Source organism: Panthera leo, chromosome B3, assembly GCF_018350215.1.
Source record: "Panthera leo isolate Ple1 chromosome B3, P.leo_Ple1_pat1.1, whole genome shotgun sequence".
Taxonomy (NCBI): Eukaryota; Metazoa; Chordata; class Mammalia; order Carnivora; family Felidae; genus Panthera; species Panthera leo.
Window position 1 is genome coordinate 71,610,808 of NC_056684.1, and position 16,811 is coordinate 71,627,618.

Below are 16,811 nucleotides of genomic sequence, written 5' to 3' on the forward strand. Positions count from 1 at the left end.
AAAATAAAACCAAGGCTTCGAGGTACCCAGTACCCATACAGACCCTGGGTGTAGGAGAATGTGCTTCTTCACAGTGGCGCCTAGAGGCTTAGTGCACCCTTTGAAGTTTCTCCCCTCTCACTGCACCTACTTCTTGAGGCTGAGCTGGTCACAGTCAAGCTGGGATCCAGCACAGTCCAGCGGTTCTCAAAATGAGGTCCTTAGACCACAGTGCATGAGAATCTCCTAGGCTACTTGTTAAATGCTAATTCCTGGCCCTGCCCCAGAGCTGCTGAAGCCAAAAGTCTGAGGGTAAAGCCCAAGATTCCTCATTTCTCATTAAGCTCTTTGGGTGTGATTACTAAGTGCCTGAAGTGAATTATTTCTGAACAAAATGGCTGAAGGAGGACAGGACATAGGCAGACAGACACAGTGCCCTGTGCCTCAAGACACCTGTTTATTGGGGACACAACTCTGCGACAGGGATGACAGTAATCGTACCAAAAATAGCGACGTCTACAGGGCCCCTGAAGGGGCTAGAAGGGTACAGTGCCCCCCACCCCCACCCATTGTACAAAAATAAACTCTCACGCCTATGGACCAGCAAAGACTGGCAGAGCGGCTCCTCAACAGGGACACAGCCCTCTGCCAGCCCTGGGACCCCGTTCTTTGATCCTCACCCCTGCCACTTCTAAGGCACTGTGACTCCCCTGGGCTGGGTGGGTAGCGCCCGCCCACCCTCCTACGCCCTCCACCCCCTCCACCTCTGGTCCGCCTGGGGCTGGGATATGGGTCCCACGCTGCCCCCTGCTGGCTGCTCTACCCAACTACCTCTAGCGCTCCCCCGCTCCCGCGGGGTAAGCTCACTAAGCTAACCGCCCCTAAGAGGGCTCCCTACCGTTCCTGTCCCCCCAGCCCCGCCTCTCCTGATCTCGACAGCCCGGGGCCCTCCTCCCCTTCCTGCGGAGGACTGGGAGGGGTCTCTCCCGACTGTACAGGGGTGTAGGACGGGGACGCATCGGCCTGGGGCGGCCTGCGGCCCCGAGCCCTGCGGCTGTGGTGCACTTGCAGGTGCAAGGCCATGAGCTCAGGCGCTCCAGTGGCGAAGGGGCAGAAGAGGCATCGGTGGAGGGCACCCCCCGGCCCAGCCTCGCCTCCTGGCCCCGCCCGCAGGGACAGGTCCAGGGGTTCGGCCTCACCGCCTCGCCCGTTGCGCAGGGTCCTCCCAGGGCTGGCAGGCTTCCGACGGGACCCCGGCGCAGCGCTCGAAGGGGGCCGGGGGTTCGCCGCGCCCTCCACCCAGGTCGCAGGCTGCGGAGCCGTCTTGGCTCCCGACGGCTGTGCGGAACCCCGCTGGGAAGGGGGCGGTGGCTCCGGGGGCGGTCCGGGGCCTGCTCCGCTTCTCTGCTCTCGGTGGTGGCGCTGCAGGTGATACTTGAGCGAGCCGGATTGGGTGCCCGCGTAGTCGCAGTGCGGACACTTGTAGGGGCGCTCGCCTGGAGAAACGGGTGGGACAGGGTCACAGAGGCACAATCACCGCTCACCCCCACCCACATTTCGCTCTAGATACAGACCCCTCTGGACCAGAAGAAAAAAAAAAAAAAACACTGCCACCCCACCCCCTCTGATTTAACAAAGCAGCAATCCGGATCTGGTACCCCTCTCATCTCTCTTCCTGCCCTCCAATTCCCTCCCCACCCCAGAGACTGGTCCCCTCACCTGTGTGCACTCGCAGGTGCACTTTAAGGTGATGCGCTGAGCGGAAAGATTTTCCACAGAAGGGGCAATCCTTTCCTGTGGCTCCCCGGCCCCCTTCAGGCCGGGACCCTCCAACTAACAGCCCATTCTCTTCTGCAATACACACATTAAGGAAGTCAGAATGGCCCTTTGCCCTAACCCTATCAGGGCCATGCGTCCCCACACCCACCCTTTAGGATTCCTTCCCCTCCAGGCCCAGAAGCAAACAGTACATTTGAGGGAACCTGAGGGGGTGGATTTGTTGTGAGTGGTGCTGTGCCTGTGAAAAGTGGCCTCCAGGAGCGGAAAAAAAATGGAGAATTAAGAGACAGGTCTTTTTAAAAGGAGGGGACAGGAGGGCAGTGGTGGCATCAGAGTGGGCCCAGGGTGTGGAAACCTTGGAGAGAAAAGACCCCTTACATACCCTGCGTGGCGGTGGACCTTGCTTGGGTCCCCGCGGCAGGCGCAGAGTGCCCTGGCCCCTCGCCTGGGCGGGGATGCAGTGAAGCCAGAGGGCCCAACGCCCTGCTCCGGGCCCAGGTCTCCTCCTCCGCCTCCACCACCTCCTCTTCCTCCTCTGGCTCCTCGGCGCGATGCCGGCGAGCCCGGGCCGGGAGAGTGGAGGGCAGTGGGCGGAAGCCTCCGAAGCTGCGGCCAGCCCCAGGCTCAGTGCCCTCACCATTGGGCCGAGCCTCGCCAGCTCGAAGGCTCAGATAGCCCAGGAGACTCGGAGGCTCACGGCGCTCTGCCGGAGTGGGTGCTGGGGCCAAGAGGAGCGCGGGGCCCAGTGGCTCATAGGCCAGCAGGCCCAGGTCAGGAGGCTGAGGGGCCCGGGCCGCCCCGGAACCAGGACCCGGGGCACGCAACGGGCCCAGCTTGCTGGCGTGCACCTTCATGTGGTTCTTAAGGAACCAGGGCTCCTTGAAGCAGCGGCCACACACGGGACACGCGTGATCGAAGGAGGCCTTGTGCTTGCGCATGTGGCCCTTGAGAAACCAGGACTGCGTAAAGCTCTGGCCACACACTTGACAGCGGAACTCCGGGGGTGCTGGGGGGTCCTCGGGAGCAGCAGGAGCGGGGGCGGGAGCTGCCTCACGTTCGGGCTCCGGCTCAGACTCTGGGACCGATCTGGGTTCAGGTTGGGGTGGAGGCTGAGGCTGGGGCGCAGCCGAGGAGGCCGCCAGGGGGCGCTCAGGAGCTCCGTGGGCCGTCAGGCTGTGATGCAGCAGCTCCTCCTCCTGGCTGGAGCCAAAACTGCACAGGCCGCACTTCCAGGGCCTGTGCAGGATGTGCAGGTGGCGTTCGCGCTCCGCCGCGGTGCGAAACTTGCCTTTGCAGAAAGGGCAACGGAAAGTGGACGACGAAGGAGCCTGGGGCCGCGCCAGGCCTTCGGTGGCAGGGGTGGACTGCATGCCCCCTGAACTTCGGGCTCTCCCCAGCCGGGCCTCGCGCAGTAGCGCGCGCTCCTCCAACTCCAGCAACAGGCGTGCGGCCGGGCTACGCGGGCGCTCGGGCTGGTGCGTGCGCAGGTGCGAGCGCAGCAGGGCCCGCTGCGCTGCGCGGTGGCCACAGTGCGGGCACTGGAAGGCCTGGGCGCCCGGGTGCGCCCGCAGGTGCAAAGCCAGGATAGAGTTGAAGCGGAAGCGCTTCCCGCATACAGGGCAGGGGAAGCGCCTTTCGCCTGCGCGACTCTCGGACCAGCCCACTGCTCCCATCCCTGGAGACCCGGCGCTCACGCCTGGCCCGTTGGAGTAGCGCTGCAGATCCAGTTCGCCGTCGAATGCTGGCGGGGAGGGCGCTAAGTGGCCGCCCGGGGCACGGGGACGTGAGCCCTGTGAAAAAAGATGGTAACAGTGCAAGGGGTGGAGAAGGGAGAGCTGTGGGAAAAGCAAGGGCGCAGAAGGCCAGAAGAACACCCGAGGGAGGGTGGGTTGGGGCCTGAATCAAGAACACCAAGTGCCCTTCCCACTCACCGTGGGGGAGGTGGGATGTGAATGGGAATTGAGCTGTTGGGGCCACAGACATAACTTCTAATAATGGGAAGTCAGAGAGAGAGAGAAACAGGGAGGGAGAGGAGTATGGTTGTAAGTACTTGCAGGTTCAAGCCAGAGCTTCTTCACTCACCTCCATGGACCCCCTTCACATTCTTTGGTTCTTGGGAGTGCAGGGAAGAGGAGGAGGAAAAGCTGCTAGTGAAGGCAACAGGTGCTGAAGAGCTAAAGCAAGGGAGACAGATTTGGAGGAAAAGATGAGCCCTGGTTTTCAGCAGTGGAAAGAAGCACCCCCAACCCCATACTCTTAGCACTCTTAGCTGAAACCTATCCCTTCATTCTCCTTCCTTGTATCCTGAGACAGGAGGGGACTACTGTCTTCAAAATTTGCCCAGCCCACAGGCTCCCTGATAACCCAGCTGTCTTCCCCCAAATTATTCATTTTACATGCTTAGTCCAAACCACCACCACCACCACCACCTCTGCCACTAACCACCACCAACAACAACAACAACTACCACCACCATCACCACCCCCTGGTGGTGGAAACCATCACAATACACCCTTCTCTCATTTAAGTCAGGCTATACAGCTTGATGAGCAAATGGGGTGGGCCTGCCATGCTCCCCAGTTATCCAAGTGGGACTAGTTGCTCTCAGACCCCTAACTGACCAGCCAGCCAAACAACCTTCCATACTCCACAGTCCTTCCTTCTGCCCTTATCCTGTCTTTCTGTCTTTTCCCCCTCATTCTCCCTCCCTCCGCCTGGATTCCTGATCCATTCATTTCCATTCATTACAGAGACTCATTCATGCATGGGAGAGAAACACCTCCCAGCAGCAGAGAGTCTGGAGACAGACAGAGGGGGAGGGGCATGAAGGGGGAGAGAGCCAGAGGGAGAGGGAATGAAGAGAGAGTTGGGGGAGGAGTGGAAGTTAAGGGGCTCTGCTGGCCTGGGGAAGGGGTTAAAAACTGCAAATACCGGATAGGATTCATCCCCGTGTTTCAAACCTTGGAGCCTGCAGTTTGATGGGGCATCTCAGCCCCTTTGTCCAGGGCTGTTCCGAGGCAGGCTTTCCTCCTCTCTGCAGGGGAGAGGCTCCCTCACACAAGAGGAGGATTACACTGGCTCTGAGCTCAAGAGGCTGGAGTGAGGGACGGGGGCGGGGCTGGGCCATCTGCACAGATAGGGGCTCAGCACATGCTCTGAGCAGGAAAGGGTTAAAATTCTCCAGGCTGAAATTCCCTGGGCCTGGGATGTGCAGAGCTCCAGTTCTGAGGAAGGAGAAGAGCACTGAGAAGATGGGGGGGGGGGGGGGGGGGGCGGGGAGGAGGGCTCTCCTGATTCTAAGCTGCAGAGGTTAGCATTAGGACTTAGAAACAACCCCAGAATTAACATTCATAGAAATAGGCCTGAGAGGACAACCAGAAGTCAGCCAGCCTAACTTCCTACTTACATATAGAATTGTGTCTGGTCGAGGCCAGATGAATGTAGACCTAACCTATTTTTCTTGCCTGAGATAGAAAGAATATTTGAGATATAAAGAACTTCCTTACAATAGCCATTGTGAAACTGAAATGGGTTAGTGAGAAAGAAAAGGACTCAAGCATTACTTTGCTTAAGGATCTTTAACAGAAGAGAACTGGGCCAGGAGTCAGCCCTGCTTATCAGCAAAGAGAAAAGCCTCTGGAGGTCCAAGCCTTCTTTAATTTTTGACATTTAATGAATGTGATAAGAGTCTATGAAGGGGAAGGTACCTGTTACATGTGAAATCTGGGTTAAGGGAATTTTATGAACAGGAGGTTGACTGGCAAAGTGTCCTCATCCAAGGGTCACTAAACAACCTCCACCACCATCTTTAATATTTGCATTTCTGTAGTTCCAAATTAGAGCATCCATGGTCATCTTCTGGATCCTCCAAATAAACCCCTTTCCTGAGACTAAGAGCCCAGCTAGACTCAGTGAGTAGTCTCAGGAAAGGTGAATTAAAGAGTAGGACCAAAGAGTACAGGCTATTGTGGGTCCAGTCTGACTATTAATAGCCCTGCAACCTTCAGTAAATCACTTAACCTCCCAGTTTACTCATCTGTAAAACAAGAAGGTTGAACTAATTTATACTGATGGTCCCTTCCAGCTTGAAAATTTGTGGTTCTGAGTCACAGGACTCTTCTGGACCCCAGAGGGATGTTGAAATAAATGGTCATCCCTTCAGTACCATGGAGAGTGCAGTGGGCTACCAGAGGAGCCACTTTGGCCACCTCAGTACCATAGAAAGAGCTAGGAAGTGCTAGAAGGGCCACATTTGCCATTTTAGCACCACAGATAAAGCACTGAGAAAAGCTAGAGGATTTTTAAAAATTCCTATCTGGGAACCATGGGGAAGCGGGCCGGGGGAACAGTGATACCAGAGGGATTATTTTGGCCTTTTGGATGTCACTGAAAATAGATAAATGTAATAGAAAATAGATGTAACTAGAAGAATTTTAATTAGCTATAAGGAGTGTCCTGACAGTTACAGTTTGTACATCCTGGAATGAGTTACTGAGGCATCGTATTTGGGTCCATCACATTCTGTTGCTCTCCTGGGGATTCCCGGAACATCCTGGTGTACAGCCAATCTGGTATATTCAGAGGAAGCAGATGGTGGGGGAGGAGGGGGGGGGGAGGCTGGGAATACTGCATGGTCATAGCTGACTAACCTATGGGCACATATTCTGATTCTGAGAAGATTCTAGGGCCCCTAAAACTGCCTGTAGGACAGCAAGCAAAATACCTCATGGGAGGCTGACCTCATATATAAGGCAAGTAGAGCAGGAACAGGGCAAAGTTTCCTTCTCCAAAACAAAACAAAAACAAAGACTTGCTTTGCACATAGCATTTTCCAGGTCAGAAAAAAAAAAGTGATACATAAGAAGGCCCAAATTGAAGGTGAATTCCCAAACAGGGTACCCCAGAGGGTAGCCTCAAATAAACAAAACCCACTTAGACACCTTCCTAGGCCCAGTCAAGACCTCCTGAATCATCTCCGCACCAAAGGAGGTCCCAGGCACGTGATCCCATGAGTTTGTGTTTGTTTGTTTTTCAATAGGAGACAGCACTGACAGGGTCCAAGATCTATGAACTGGCTTAGAACCCAGATCATGCATGTTTTGCCTGTGAGCAATAATTAGAGTTTTCTATAGTCAAGCCCTAAACACCATCCACGAGATTTGGCCAGACAGTAGTACTGACCTACTTTCCACTCCCACTGGGAATCAGGGGTTATCTGGACCTTATTTGGGTTCTACATGGATATAGGGCTAGGGCTAGGGATCATAATTCCTTCTAAAGTAACAGGCCAATTATTTTTATGTGCTAGGAAAGCTGGTGGGGAAGGGGGATGTGGACCATCAAACCTTAACCGAGTTAGGGAAGAATGGAAGGGTTGGTGAGAGGAGTCTTAGAAACAAGGTCAGGTACATAGAAGCATCTGCTGACTGAAGGACCTAGAAGATTGTCCTTCAAGTCTGTGGTTCAAAAGTTTTTAGAGTCAGAGTGTAAGGGGCAAGGATTCAGGATTTCTGAGGTATAGTTGTAACTAAGCCTCGGTCATTGTTCATTTCTAATACTTGATGTTTTTCCCTCTGTTGAGAACCCTACACCTCTGAAGTCCACTACCAATTATGATTAACACTACACTAGATGACGTTAGAAAGAAAGAGAGCTTCTTAGGGGGTCTAGAGTCAAGATCACTTTTATCACACAACCACATGCCAGTAGCTCACTTTTATGGTCTCCTCTCCATGGCCTTCTGAACCTTACTGCTCAGGGAATTCCTCTAAATTGACCCCACAACACAGCATGCCCATCTTTTACGCTGAGTCCTTGCTAAAGCTTCCTTCCCTCCATCCTCACGGTCCTGATTTGGGGGCATGGCACCTCAGTCATTGACTCCAAATGTGCAGCAGGAGACAAGAGGAAGGTTCACCTGCTGACTTACTGCCACCCCACCACAGTGAATCTTATTCCAGAGGCATGTCCCAACTTGACCCCTCTTCTGAAAGTTCTAGAGAACCTTGATTTTGGGGAGGGGGAATGGAGCCAACCCTAAGTCCCCTTACCTGGAGCTGACCCTAGAAAGGTCAGAGCCTTAGCACCCATATGAGCCTCAGTCCTCAGATTAGGGGGTGGGGGGGTGGGCAAAAGAGACTCTGGGAAAATCTCCCTCCCAGAAGTAGGTTGGCAAGTAGGGCAGGACCTGTGATCCTGCACAAGAGATTCTTCCAGCAGCACCCCAGTCCCCTCCCGGGGAAGATAAGCTAGAAGGATGATTTGGGGGGGGGGGCAGGGTTGGGAGACTGGGAGGCCAGGGCTCAGCTACCCGGGCCGGGAGAACAAAAGCTGAGTTGCAGCCGCCTCCGCCGCTGCCGCCGGCCGAGCTCTTTGTGACACTTTGTTTGGGACGCAGAGAGGGAAGCACCCCCCATCCTCTCCCCTCCCCCACCCCCCGCTCCGGGAGAGTTTGGGTCCCTTCCCCCTCTTCCATCAGCCCTACCTGGGCCGGGGGGCGCTCATCCACTCTGGCTCCCGGCTCAGCCGCCCTGCACCCCCAAGGCCCCTCGCGCCCTGCCTTCGGGCCCCTACAAAGACGCCCGCGCGCCCCCCCCAACGCTGGCCTTTCCCCTTTGGTGTCCGCTTTCCCGTCTTCCCCACCTGGCCCCCCCCTTCCTCGAGGCCCCCCAGCTCTCCGGGCTTCCGAAGCCGCCGCCCCCACCCCGCCCCCCCAGGAGCTCTGGGCGAAGTTTGCTTGGGGCCGAGCCGGCGCCCCTCCCCCGCCCCCGCCCCCTGCACCTGCTCCGAGCCGGGCGCGCGGAGCGGGCCCCCCCTCCGGGTGGGGGGGAGGGGGCCGGGGGCGGGGGCCGGGTGGCGGAGGGGGGGGCCGGGAGTGGGGGGAGCGGCTACTCACGAGCCCCGGGCGGGCGGCGGCGGAGCGGGCGGCGGCGGCGGCGGCGGCGGGCGGCGGGCCGGCGGCGCGGGCGTCAGCGTTACGTGGGGCCGGGGGAGATGCGCCGGGCCCCGGCCCCCCCGCCCCCGGCCCGGCCCCCGCCCCCTCCCCGGTCCCCCGCCCCCGGCCCTGGCCCGCATTGTGTGCGGCGGGAGGCGGCCCGGCCATTAGCATGCGGGGGGCGGCGCGGCGGGGCTGGGAGCCGCGCGGGAGCGGGAGCGGGGCTCTGGCTCCGGGGACAGGGAGCTGGGGACCCCGGGAGCCGCGAGAGGCGGCCGCCAGGGGCGGGGTGCGGGCAGTTTGGAGACTGGGGGCGCTGTCGGAGGGAGGGAGGGAGTGAGCGGGGGTGGGACGCACAGACGATTCCAACGGGAGACTGGAAGAGATTTTGAAAGGTCATCTCGTCCTTCCCCCAGCCTCCAAGCCGGACTGCCCCTCCCACCCTAAACCCGGACATACCAGGGAAGGAGTTGGCTCTGCCGCTCTTTCTGCCCCAACATGCACAGACTCGGGAAGTTCTTCCTGGGGTTTTATCTCAAAGCCTCTCCCTTACAATTTCTGTCTCTCTTTTTGGGGAGGAGGAGGAGGGGCGATTATAGAGATAGTTAATGTCTGCCGTATAAGAAACATTATTAAAGTTACTCTTCGGTCCTTTCTGTTCTTGATAAACAATTCCTGCTCCTTCCTCTCGAATTCTCTTTTCCACTCCTTAAGTCACTTTAATGGCTCTTCAATACAACAAATATTTACTGATTGCTTACTAAGTGCCAGGCACTGTGCTCAGCACTGTGGGGGATGAACATATGAGGGGGGTTGTGATACCCTCCCATGAGCAGACTGTAATCTAGACGGGGGCTACAAATTTGTAAATAGTACACTCAGATTTTATCAGTATTTACCGAATGCCTGTTTACATATTTAATAGTGTAGAATCCTTACAATAACACTCTGAAATATAATCAGTCTGCATATACAGGTAAGGAGAATGAAGCTGAAGCGTCTCTTTCCACTGGCCTACCAGCTCAGGGATCATCAGAGCAAGCCTAACATTTCAAATTCTGTAAGGCCATTGCCACCAAATAGAATTAATGCACATGGGGACTGAAGAGGGAGTAGACACACAACTTCTCCAAATCCCTTTAAGTGTGATTCCCACTCCACAGGAAAGAAAAGTGGACACAATGCTCCAATGAGTGTTGGACCAGCACTAAGCAGGGCAGAAGTGGCTTTCAAAGGGCCGCTTGCCATCCAGGACCCTGCCTCTTGGTACTAACTCCCAGGACTCTTCTGCCCAGTCTTCTACCATCAGTAATAATAATGATAATAGCCACTAACAATTGTTGAGCACTTATGTGCCAGGTACTGGGCTGAGCTAGTTCGTTGCATTTTCTTTTAATACTCAAGGCAACCCCTTGAGTATTGTATTGAGATCAGTATTACTAACTTCCCTTTATAGATAAGGAAACATTAAGTAATTTGCCCAAGGTCACCCTGGTAGATCTGGGATTTGAACATAGGTTCAGTTTTCTTCAGATCTCAGGCTCTGCACCAAGATGTGTCTTTCCTATTTTTGCTCCATAGAGTATATATTTGGGGCTAGCTGGTTCTGCTTCTCACTGTAGAAATAAATGCCCCCCACCCCCAACTTAGCTTCTGAATAAGCTTTTAGTATACAGGCATCAGGCACATCAGTGTGACCTCGTCACACCACTGATGGTTATTAAGTACCCTCCATGAGTCAACAACCTCTCATAGCCATATCATTAGCCCCCTTTTTATCATTCAGGTTGAACAAAGTGAGGTTCAAATAGGTAGAATAGTGTATCTAAGTTCACACAGCTGGGAGTGACAGAGCTGAGATTCTAGTCCAGGCACCTGACTGCAAGGCAACTTCTGTCTCTCAAAAATATTCATCAGTAGGGGTGCCTGGGTGGCTCAGTCCGTTGAGTGTCCAACTCTTGGTTCTGGCTCAGGTCATGATCCCAGGGTCATGGTATCGAGCCCCACAATGGGCTCCACTCTGACAGCATGGAACCTGCTTGGGATTCTCTCCCTCCCTCTCTCTCTCTGCCCTCCCCGGCTTGCACTCACACTTGTGCACACTCTCTCTCTCAAAATAAATAAATAAATTTTAAAATTAACTTAAAAAAATATTCATTGATGTCCTTCCCAAAACTGACCATTTAGGGACAATCTTATACATATCTAGCTGCAAATTAACACTGAGAAACAATCCCCACTATAAGTAGGGATCCCCATCTACTTAGTATCCAATCCAAAGTAAATCCTTCAAGAAAGGAAGGAGAGAGGAGAAACTGTCTAGAAAGTGAGAGACAGGAAGGCAGGGGAATTAAACCTTGCCTGGTCTTGAGACAAATCTGCAAGTGGTAATGACAGGGGACCAAACTAGACAGTAATATGGGATTTCCCTAGAAACAGCCAGTAATTTGAAGAGGAAGCAAACAAACAAACAAGCAAACAAAAACCAAACAAGGGGAGGAGAAAGATTAGATGGAAATGTGGGGAAACTGAGGCCCAGGGTGGTAGTGTCCATGGGGATGAGGTGAACAATCAGAAGACTCAGGATGGGCAGAGAGGGGGGCAACAGGAAAGGACAGAGCAAGGCAGGAATGAACTGCCTTGTGGAATGAACTGAGGCTGGGTTTGCCCATGGCCACTCCCTGGATCCTTAGGCCTTCATGGGGACCTTTGCCCCACCACACCCAGCCCTGACAGCCTGTCTCTGCCAGCACAAGTTTATTGTCTGCTCTAAGCTACCAGACCCTGCTAGGAGCTCCAGGCCAGGCTGGGCCCCATCTCCTTGGAGTAGCTCCTTCAGACTAGGTAGGTGTGAGGCCCTGAGGCTCAACTCCCTGGATATTGGAAGTGGGCAGAGGGACAGCTCAAAGAGATATTGCTGCATGTGCTATCTCCTGCTAGGTGCCATAATGCATTTCTCCCAGCCTAGGAAGCATTGAACTCCAGTGGTCAAGGGAGCCATGGAGGAGAGACCTGCTCAGCGGGAACAGGAGAGACCCAGTGTTCGTCTGGAAAAGCTACAGCACTGGGCAAGGCACAGGCAGAGTGGGCACCTCTTGGTGCTGGCGGTGAGGCCAGGCTGCCCCACCCCAAGCTTCAGCATGCCCACTTGTATCCCAATTCAATTCCGTCCATTTTTAGGGAGCACCCACCATGTGCCTGAAACTGTGCTAGGCTCTGAGTGGGAGGAGGGTGGAGAAGGCATAGAACAATGAAGCAGGACCCTTAATCTCTAACTAGCTTCCATCATGTGGGGAAAACACATAGGTAAGTAACTAAAATTGGACAGGAGGCAGAAAATATTAAATAATATCCCATTCCTTTACTTGTCCTTGGTTGACTACTTTCTGCCAACATGCATTCCTCCCAATTGCTGATCTCTGGATCCCCTTCAACTCCCCTGTGTCTGGCCTCCAGGTGAGCCAGCTATGGCTGGCTGTGGCTGTGATGCCCTTTGCTGTCTCTGTTGCCTGCCTGAATTCTGCTTGTCACATGGCCACGGCGCTGCCACTTGTGCCTGGAGCTTTGGTAAGACCCACCACAAGGAAGGGTGGAAGGAAGATCCTGGAAGCCCCTCCCTCACAGGGCAGAGCTCAACATTTGCCTTTCTCAACATTCAGGGTCTCCTCACTGGGATGGTTACCCTTGAGCTGCGCAGATCACCCCGCCTCTGGAAGGTGAGAGGGGAAGAGAATACAGCACTGTTCTCCAACACTGCCCCCCACCAAACACACACACACACACACACACACACACACACACACACACGCAGGACTCAGCCCAGGAAGTGGCTAGATGTTAACTAATCCTGTCAGCTCTCTGCCCCTGACTGGCCTAAAAGGAGAGAAAGCAAGAAAGTTAGAGGGCTGATGGCCCTGTTTGGAGGTGGAGGAATAGGAGCTAAGTTTTGTTTTGGGGCTAGGCTGTAGGTGGGGCGTGGGATTGCAATGAGTCCCCTAGGCTGGGCAGAGCTGAGCTGGCTCACTGGCAGGTGCAGGCCATGATGATACTCAACATCTTCAATCTGATCTTGGGCTTCATCGTGGTGGTGGTCGAGGTGATGAAGACAGCCTTGGGGCCTGCCCCAACTGCCCCCTCCCAGGTATGGGTGAATAAAGAAGGTGGGAGGATGAGGAGGCAAGAGGAGATGGAGAGGGAAAGGGGCAAGAGCAAACAGGTGCTGGGTCCCCTGTAGCATTCTCAGCCCTGTCTACCTGCAGCTGGCTGGCTTGCTGGTGGTGGAGCTCAGCGCTGAGACCTTCACCTTAGGGGGAGTGCTCCTCTCAGCACACTCTCTATTCCTGCTGAGCCAGAGGAAGCCAGGATGCTGCCGGACCCAGAGTCTGCACTACCAGGAGCTGCAGGAGGTATTCAGGGCTTGGAGGACAGTATGGAGCAGTTAGCTAGCAGCTGATTTTTTCACTGGCTATTGTGGTCAGTGGCACTTAAGGGAAAACCATGGGGTTGGTGGGAGGTGGAGAGGGAGAAGGAGTTGTAGCCAGAAACTGGTTTTCTGGTTTTAGACGTTTCTCTCATAGTGGTGGGTAAGAGGGAGCTGGGCGTCTAAATGCCTGGGACTAGAAATGTGGGACAGCGTTAGGAAGCTGCCTAAAAGGAAGGACTATTGGAACAAGAAAAAATGGAAGAACAGGAGGAAGTTGTTTCTGTCTGGGATTCCCCCCTTCCTCACCCCTACAGTTTGCTCCCCTCACACCTATCTGGCTTTTAGGGTCTCTCTGAGTTGGAGGAAGTTGCTGATTTGGAGAATGGCCCCATGGTGGCTAGCACAGCAAATGGAACAAATGAGTGAGCTGGCGAGGGGAGGCAGAGAAGTCCTGCTCTGCTACCCGTCAGGAGCAGTTTCCAGACCCTCCTGTCCCCACTCCACAGAACTCAGAAGCTAGATGGAGTCAGTCCTCTGAGACCTACATGAAGTCCAGTGGAGTGCCTTCAATTTCATTCGGACTCGGCCCCTTTCTCTTCCCTTCCTCGCTAGGGGAAGCTATACCTAAACCAGAGTATTCCCTCACCTCACTAGCCTGAAAAGCTGCCCGCCTGCAGGACATCCTTAAGCCAACTTTTCAGCTGTACTCACTTCTCCCTTCCATCCTTCCCCTCCTTACCCATAGCCTCCCCATACAGCTTCGCATCTGTCTGATCTCACTTATTTCTCTTCTTTCCACATTTCACAATCCCATACTCCAAGCCCGGGTTCCCGTATGCGCCTCTTGGAAGTCAATCCACGGGGGCTTTAGTTTTCTCTTTCGATCCCGGTCCCTTCTACTCTAACAAAGACTACGAGTCCCAGGATGCCCCTCTGCCCCCTGGCCTGATGGGAAATAAAGAGCCTTCCCTCCGGGATGGGGGCGCTGTGCATCTGCTGAGTGACGCGAGGCGCTGTAAGTCGGGGCCTAGCCGAGAGTTTCCTCGGACGCGACCACTGGCCCTGGGTGCAGGGAGGAGCCGGGCGGGTTATCCTGCGCGGGGGCGCCGCCGCCCCAATCACGGCAACTGAGAGCTGACTGTGGGTCCACAGCCCTCCCTCTGGCAGCTTCGGGGACGAGCTGGGGCTGGGAGCTGGCCCTCGGCAAAGCTGCGTGCCCCAAATGCTGGCGCCGCGCCCCCTCCCATAGAGCCCAAATCCAGAGTCCTGAGACTTGGAGCGCGCGCGAGAAAGGGGTTGGAGATGATGAGTCAGAAGCCCAAGGCCCTTCTCGTCCCCCTCCCTTCGGGCCCCGGTGCCGGACGAGGACGGGCGCGTGGGGCAGATGGGTGGATGGGGCAAGAAGAGGAAAGGACGCGGCGACCCGAGCTAAAATTTTCCCGCCTCTTGCGAGCACGCCGGTGTAACGAGCCCGCGTTGCTGCCACCCTTTCTCTCCAAGGCGGGAGCGGGACTGCGCAGGCTCAGCCTCTCGCAGCCCCGCCGACCTTTGATCCCGGCAGCGTCCGGTTGTTGAAGCTCTGGTTGGGCTCAACCCCCACAGTTTATGACCTTCGCACGTGTGCAAAGATGACAAGCTCAAGTGGGCTTGAGAAAAGCCCAGGAAAACTGGGAGACCCAGTAGCACCAGCCGCTAGAGAAACTAGAAATTGACTACAGCTGGAGTACTAAGAGAACTCACCCCAAATTCACATAGTGCCCAGGATGGGTGTGCGCCTCACACTCATTTTTGTTCCCACTTGAGAAGGCTTCTTTCCCTAGAGAATGCTGCTTCTCCGAACTTAGTCAAGCCCAGGCATCAGTGAGGAAAGAGCGCAGCCTGGCTGCCTTGCCCTGACATTGCAGTGGTGCCAGCGGCAGAGCTCCTTTCTGTTTGTGACACCTTGGGAGTGGTGATAGTCGCCCTATGACAAGGTTGTGTGAGTACTAGTGGGTGGAGACAGTTCTGGAATTAGGCTCTTGAATGGAGAAAACAAGATCTGGGCCTCCCCCTTCTCCTCCCAGTCTAACCGCCACAATAATGCAGAGCTTATGTGTGCAAGACTGCGAAAATTATTTTCTTCAAAGTCAGAAGATGGTGGTGGATGAGGAAATTGGGGGTAAAAAAAACCAAAAAACAAAAACAATTCACTGTGTCTTCCAGATAGGATCGACAGCTTTTAGTGATAGGATCAGAAGTCTAGGAATTCTGGTTCTTGGAGAAGCTCAACCACTGTACAAATGAACCTTATCAGTCAGGTTAGGCTAGGCTTTGGTAACAATGCACCAGTTTTTTTCTTCCCTTAAGTAAGCTCTGTGAGCAGAGTGGGCTTGAACCCACAACCCTGAGATTAAGAGTCACATGCTTTCCCTACTAAGCCAACCAGGCACTCCCAAAATGCCCAAGTCTTAATGGCTTTCAACCACAAATGTTGGTCTCACAGTACGTGTCTAGAGTAGTCTGGCAGTGAGCTCTACTCTTTAGAAGTTACTCAAGGTACCCAAGCTGTTAGAGCACCACCATTTTGAGATCCTACCTAAATTACCATGAGACTTAGAGTCCCCCACCCCCACCCGAGTGAAGTAAGCATGAGTTGTTCATGGGCTCTTAAATGCTTTTGCCTCAACAGGACATACACCACTTTCACTCCATTGGCCAAAGCCAGTCATTATAGCCACACCCAACTTGAAGAGGGCTAGAAGGGCAATCTTTTCAAATGTCTGGAAGAAGTGAAGCAGAAATATTTCATTAAAAGGAAAAATGTTAAATCATTTGTGGTGATTCTTGAGCAGCTTAGCAGATGGAACTCACCCATTCCAGCAATTATGCCTATATCTACCTCTATTTTTTTTTTTACATGAACCACTAAATGCAGTTGTTTTTTTTAAAGATTTTGTTTTATTTTTTAAGTAATCTCTACACCCAACATGGGGCTCAAACTCAGAGACCCCAGATCAAGAGTTGCATGCTCCATCCACTGAGCCAGCTTGGCACCCCTAAATGCAGTTTTTCATAGAAACTTTTCAAAAAAATAATAGGACTGGGAGCCTGGAACTTTAGATTCTGGTTTTGTTGTGTACATTTTGGGAAGTCAACCTTTTGGAACTACATTTTGCTTACATGGAGGTTATAATCATAGTATTTATCATCTCTGCCTTATTGGAATATCAAGGCTAAAATAAAATCACACATGGAAAAATACTTTGAAACTACAAGGCACTCCAGAGGCTGAAAATAAATTGCCTACAGGGTTATGGAGTAGTGTAAAGGAGTGAAAGAGATAGAGTATGAGGTAACAAGGATTGGTGGCAACTGTAGCAAACCAGAGAGCACACATTCTACTTCAAGATGTTCCCCTCTGGGGCGCCTGGGTGGCTCAGTGGGTTATGCATAGGACTCTGTTTCAGCTCAGGTCAGGATCTCACAGCTCATGAGATGGAGCCCAGCTTCAGGCTCCACACTGTCAGCAGATTCTCTCACACCCTACCACCCCGACCCCCCCGCCCCGTCTCTCTCTCTCTCTCTCTCTCTCTCTCTCTCTCTCTCTCTCTCTCTCAAAAATAAAAAAAGACGTTACCCTCAGTTACCCTTACTCCACTCTACCCAATTATTGCAAATGTGGGACTGTGGGCCTGGTACTGGCATAGTTCCAATTTT

At 54.0% G+C, this 16,811-nt stretch overlaps 2 protein-coding genes across 6 annotated transcripts; one reads left to right on the forward strand and one right to left on the reverse strand.

The window, feature by feature from the left end:
• Window positions 1-415: 415 nt before the first annotated feature.
• Window positions 416-15,085, reverse strand: ZNF219 (zinc finger protein 219). Of its 5 annotated transcripts, none has more exons than XM_042942625.1 (5): window positions 14,856-15,085; window positions 3,841-3,932; window positions 2,141-3,548; window positions 1,699-1,830; window positions 416-1,475 (listed from the first exon to the last, which is right to left on the reverse strand). In XM_042942625.1, the coding sequence occupies exons 2-5, from the start codon at window positions 3,844-3,846 to the stop codon at window positions 874-876; spliced, it is 2,148 nt and encodes a 715-aa protein (XP_042798559.1). In that variant the 5' UTR covers window positions 3,847-3,932; window positions 14,856-15,085; the 3' UTR covers window positions 416-873. The 5 variants fall into 5 exon arrangements, with proteins under 5 accessions (XP_042798559.1, XP_042798558.1, XP_042798557.1 ...); XM_042942624.1 differs by lacking the exon at window positions 14,856-15,085 and adding an exon at window positions 9,152-9,328; XM_042942623.1 differs by lacking the exon at window positions 14,856-15,085 and adding an exon at window positions 8,654-8,690.
• TMEM253 (transmembrane protein 253) lies at window positions 11,692-13,963 on the forward strand. The gene is made up of 6 exons (XM_042942628.1): window positions 11,692-11,799; window positions 12,149-12,259; window positions 12,352-12,408; window positions 12,723-12,833; window positions 12,952-13,098; window positions 13,461-13,963. Exons 1-6 carry the CDS (start codon window positions 11,692-11,694, stop codon window positions 13,539-13,541), a joined length of 615 nt encoding a protein of 204 aa, XP_042798562.1. The 3' UTR covers window positions 13,542-13,963.
• Window positions 15,086-16,811: the final 1,726 nt, after the last annotated feature.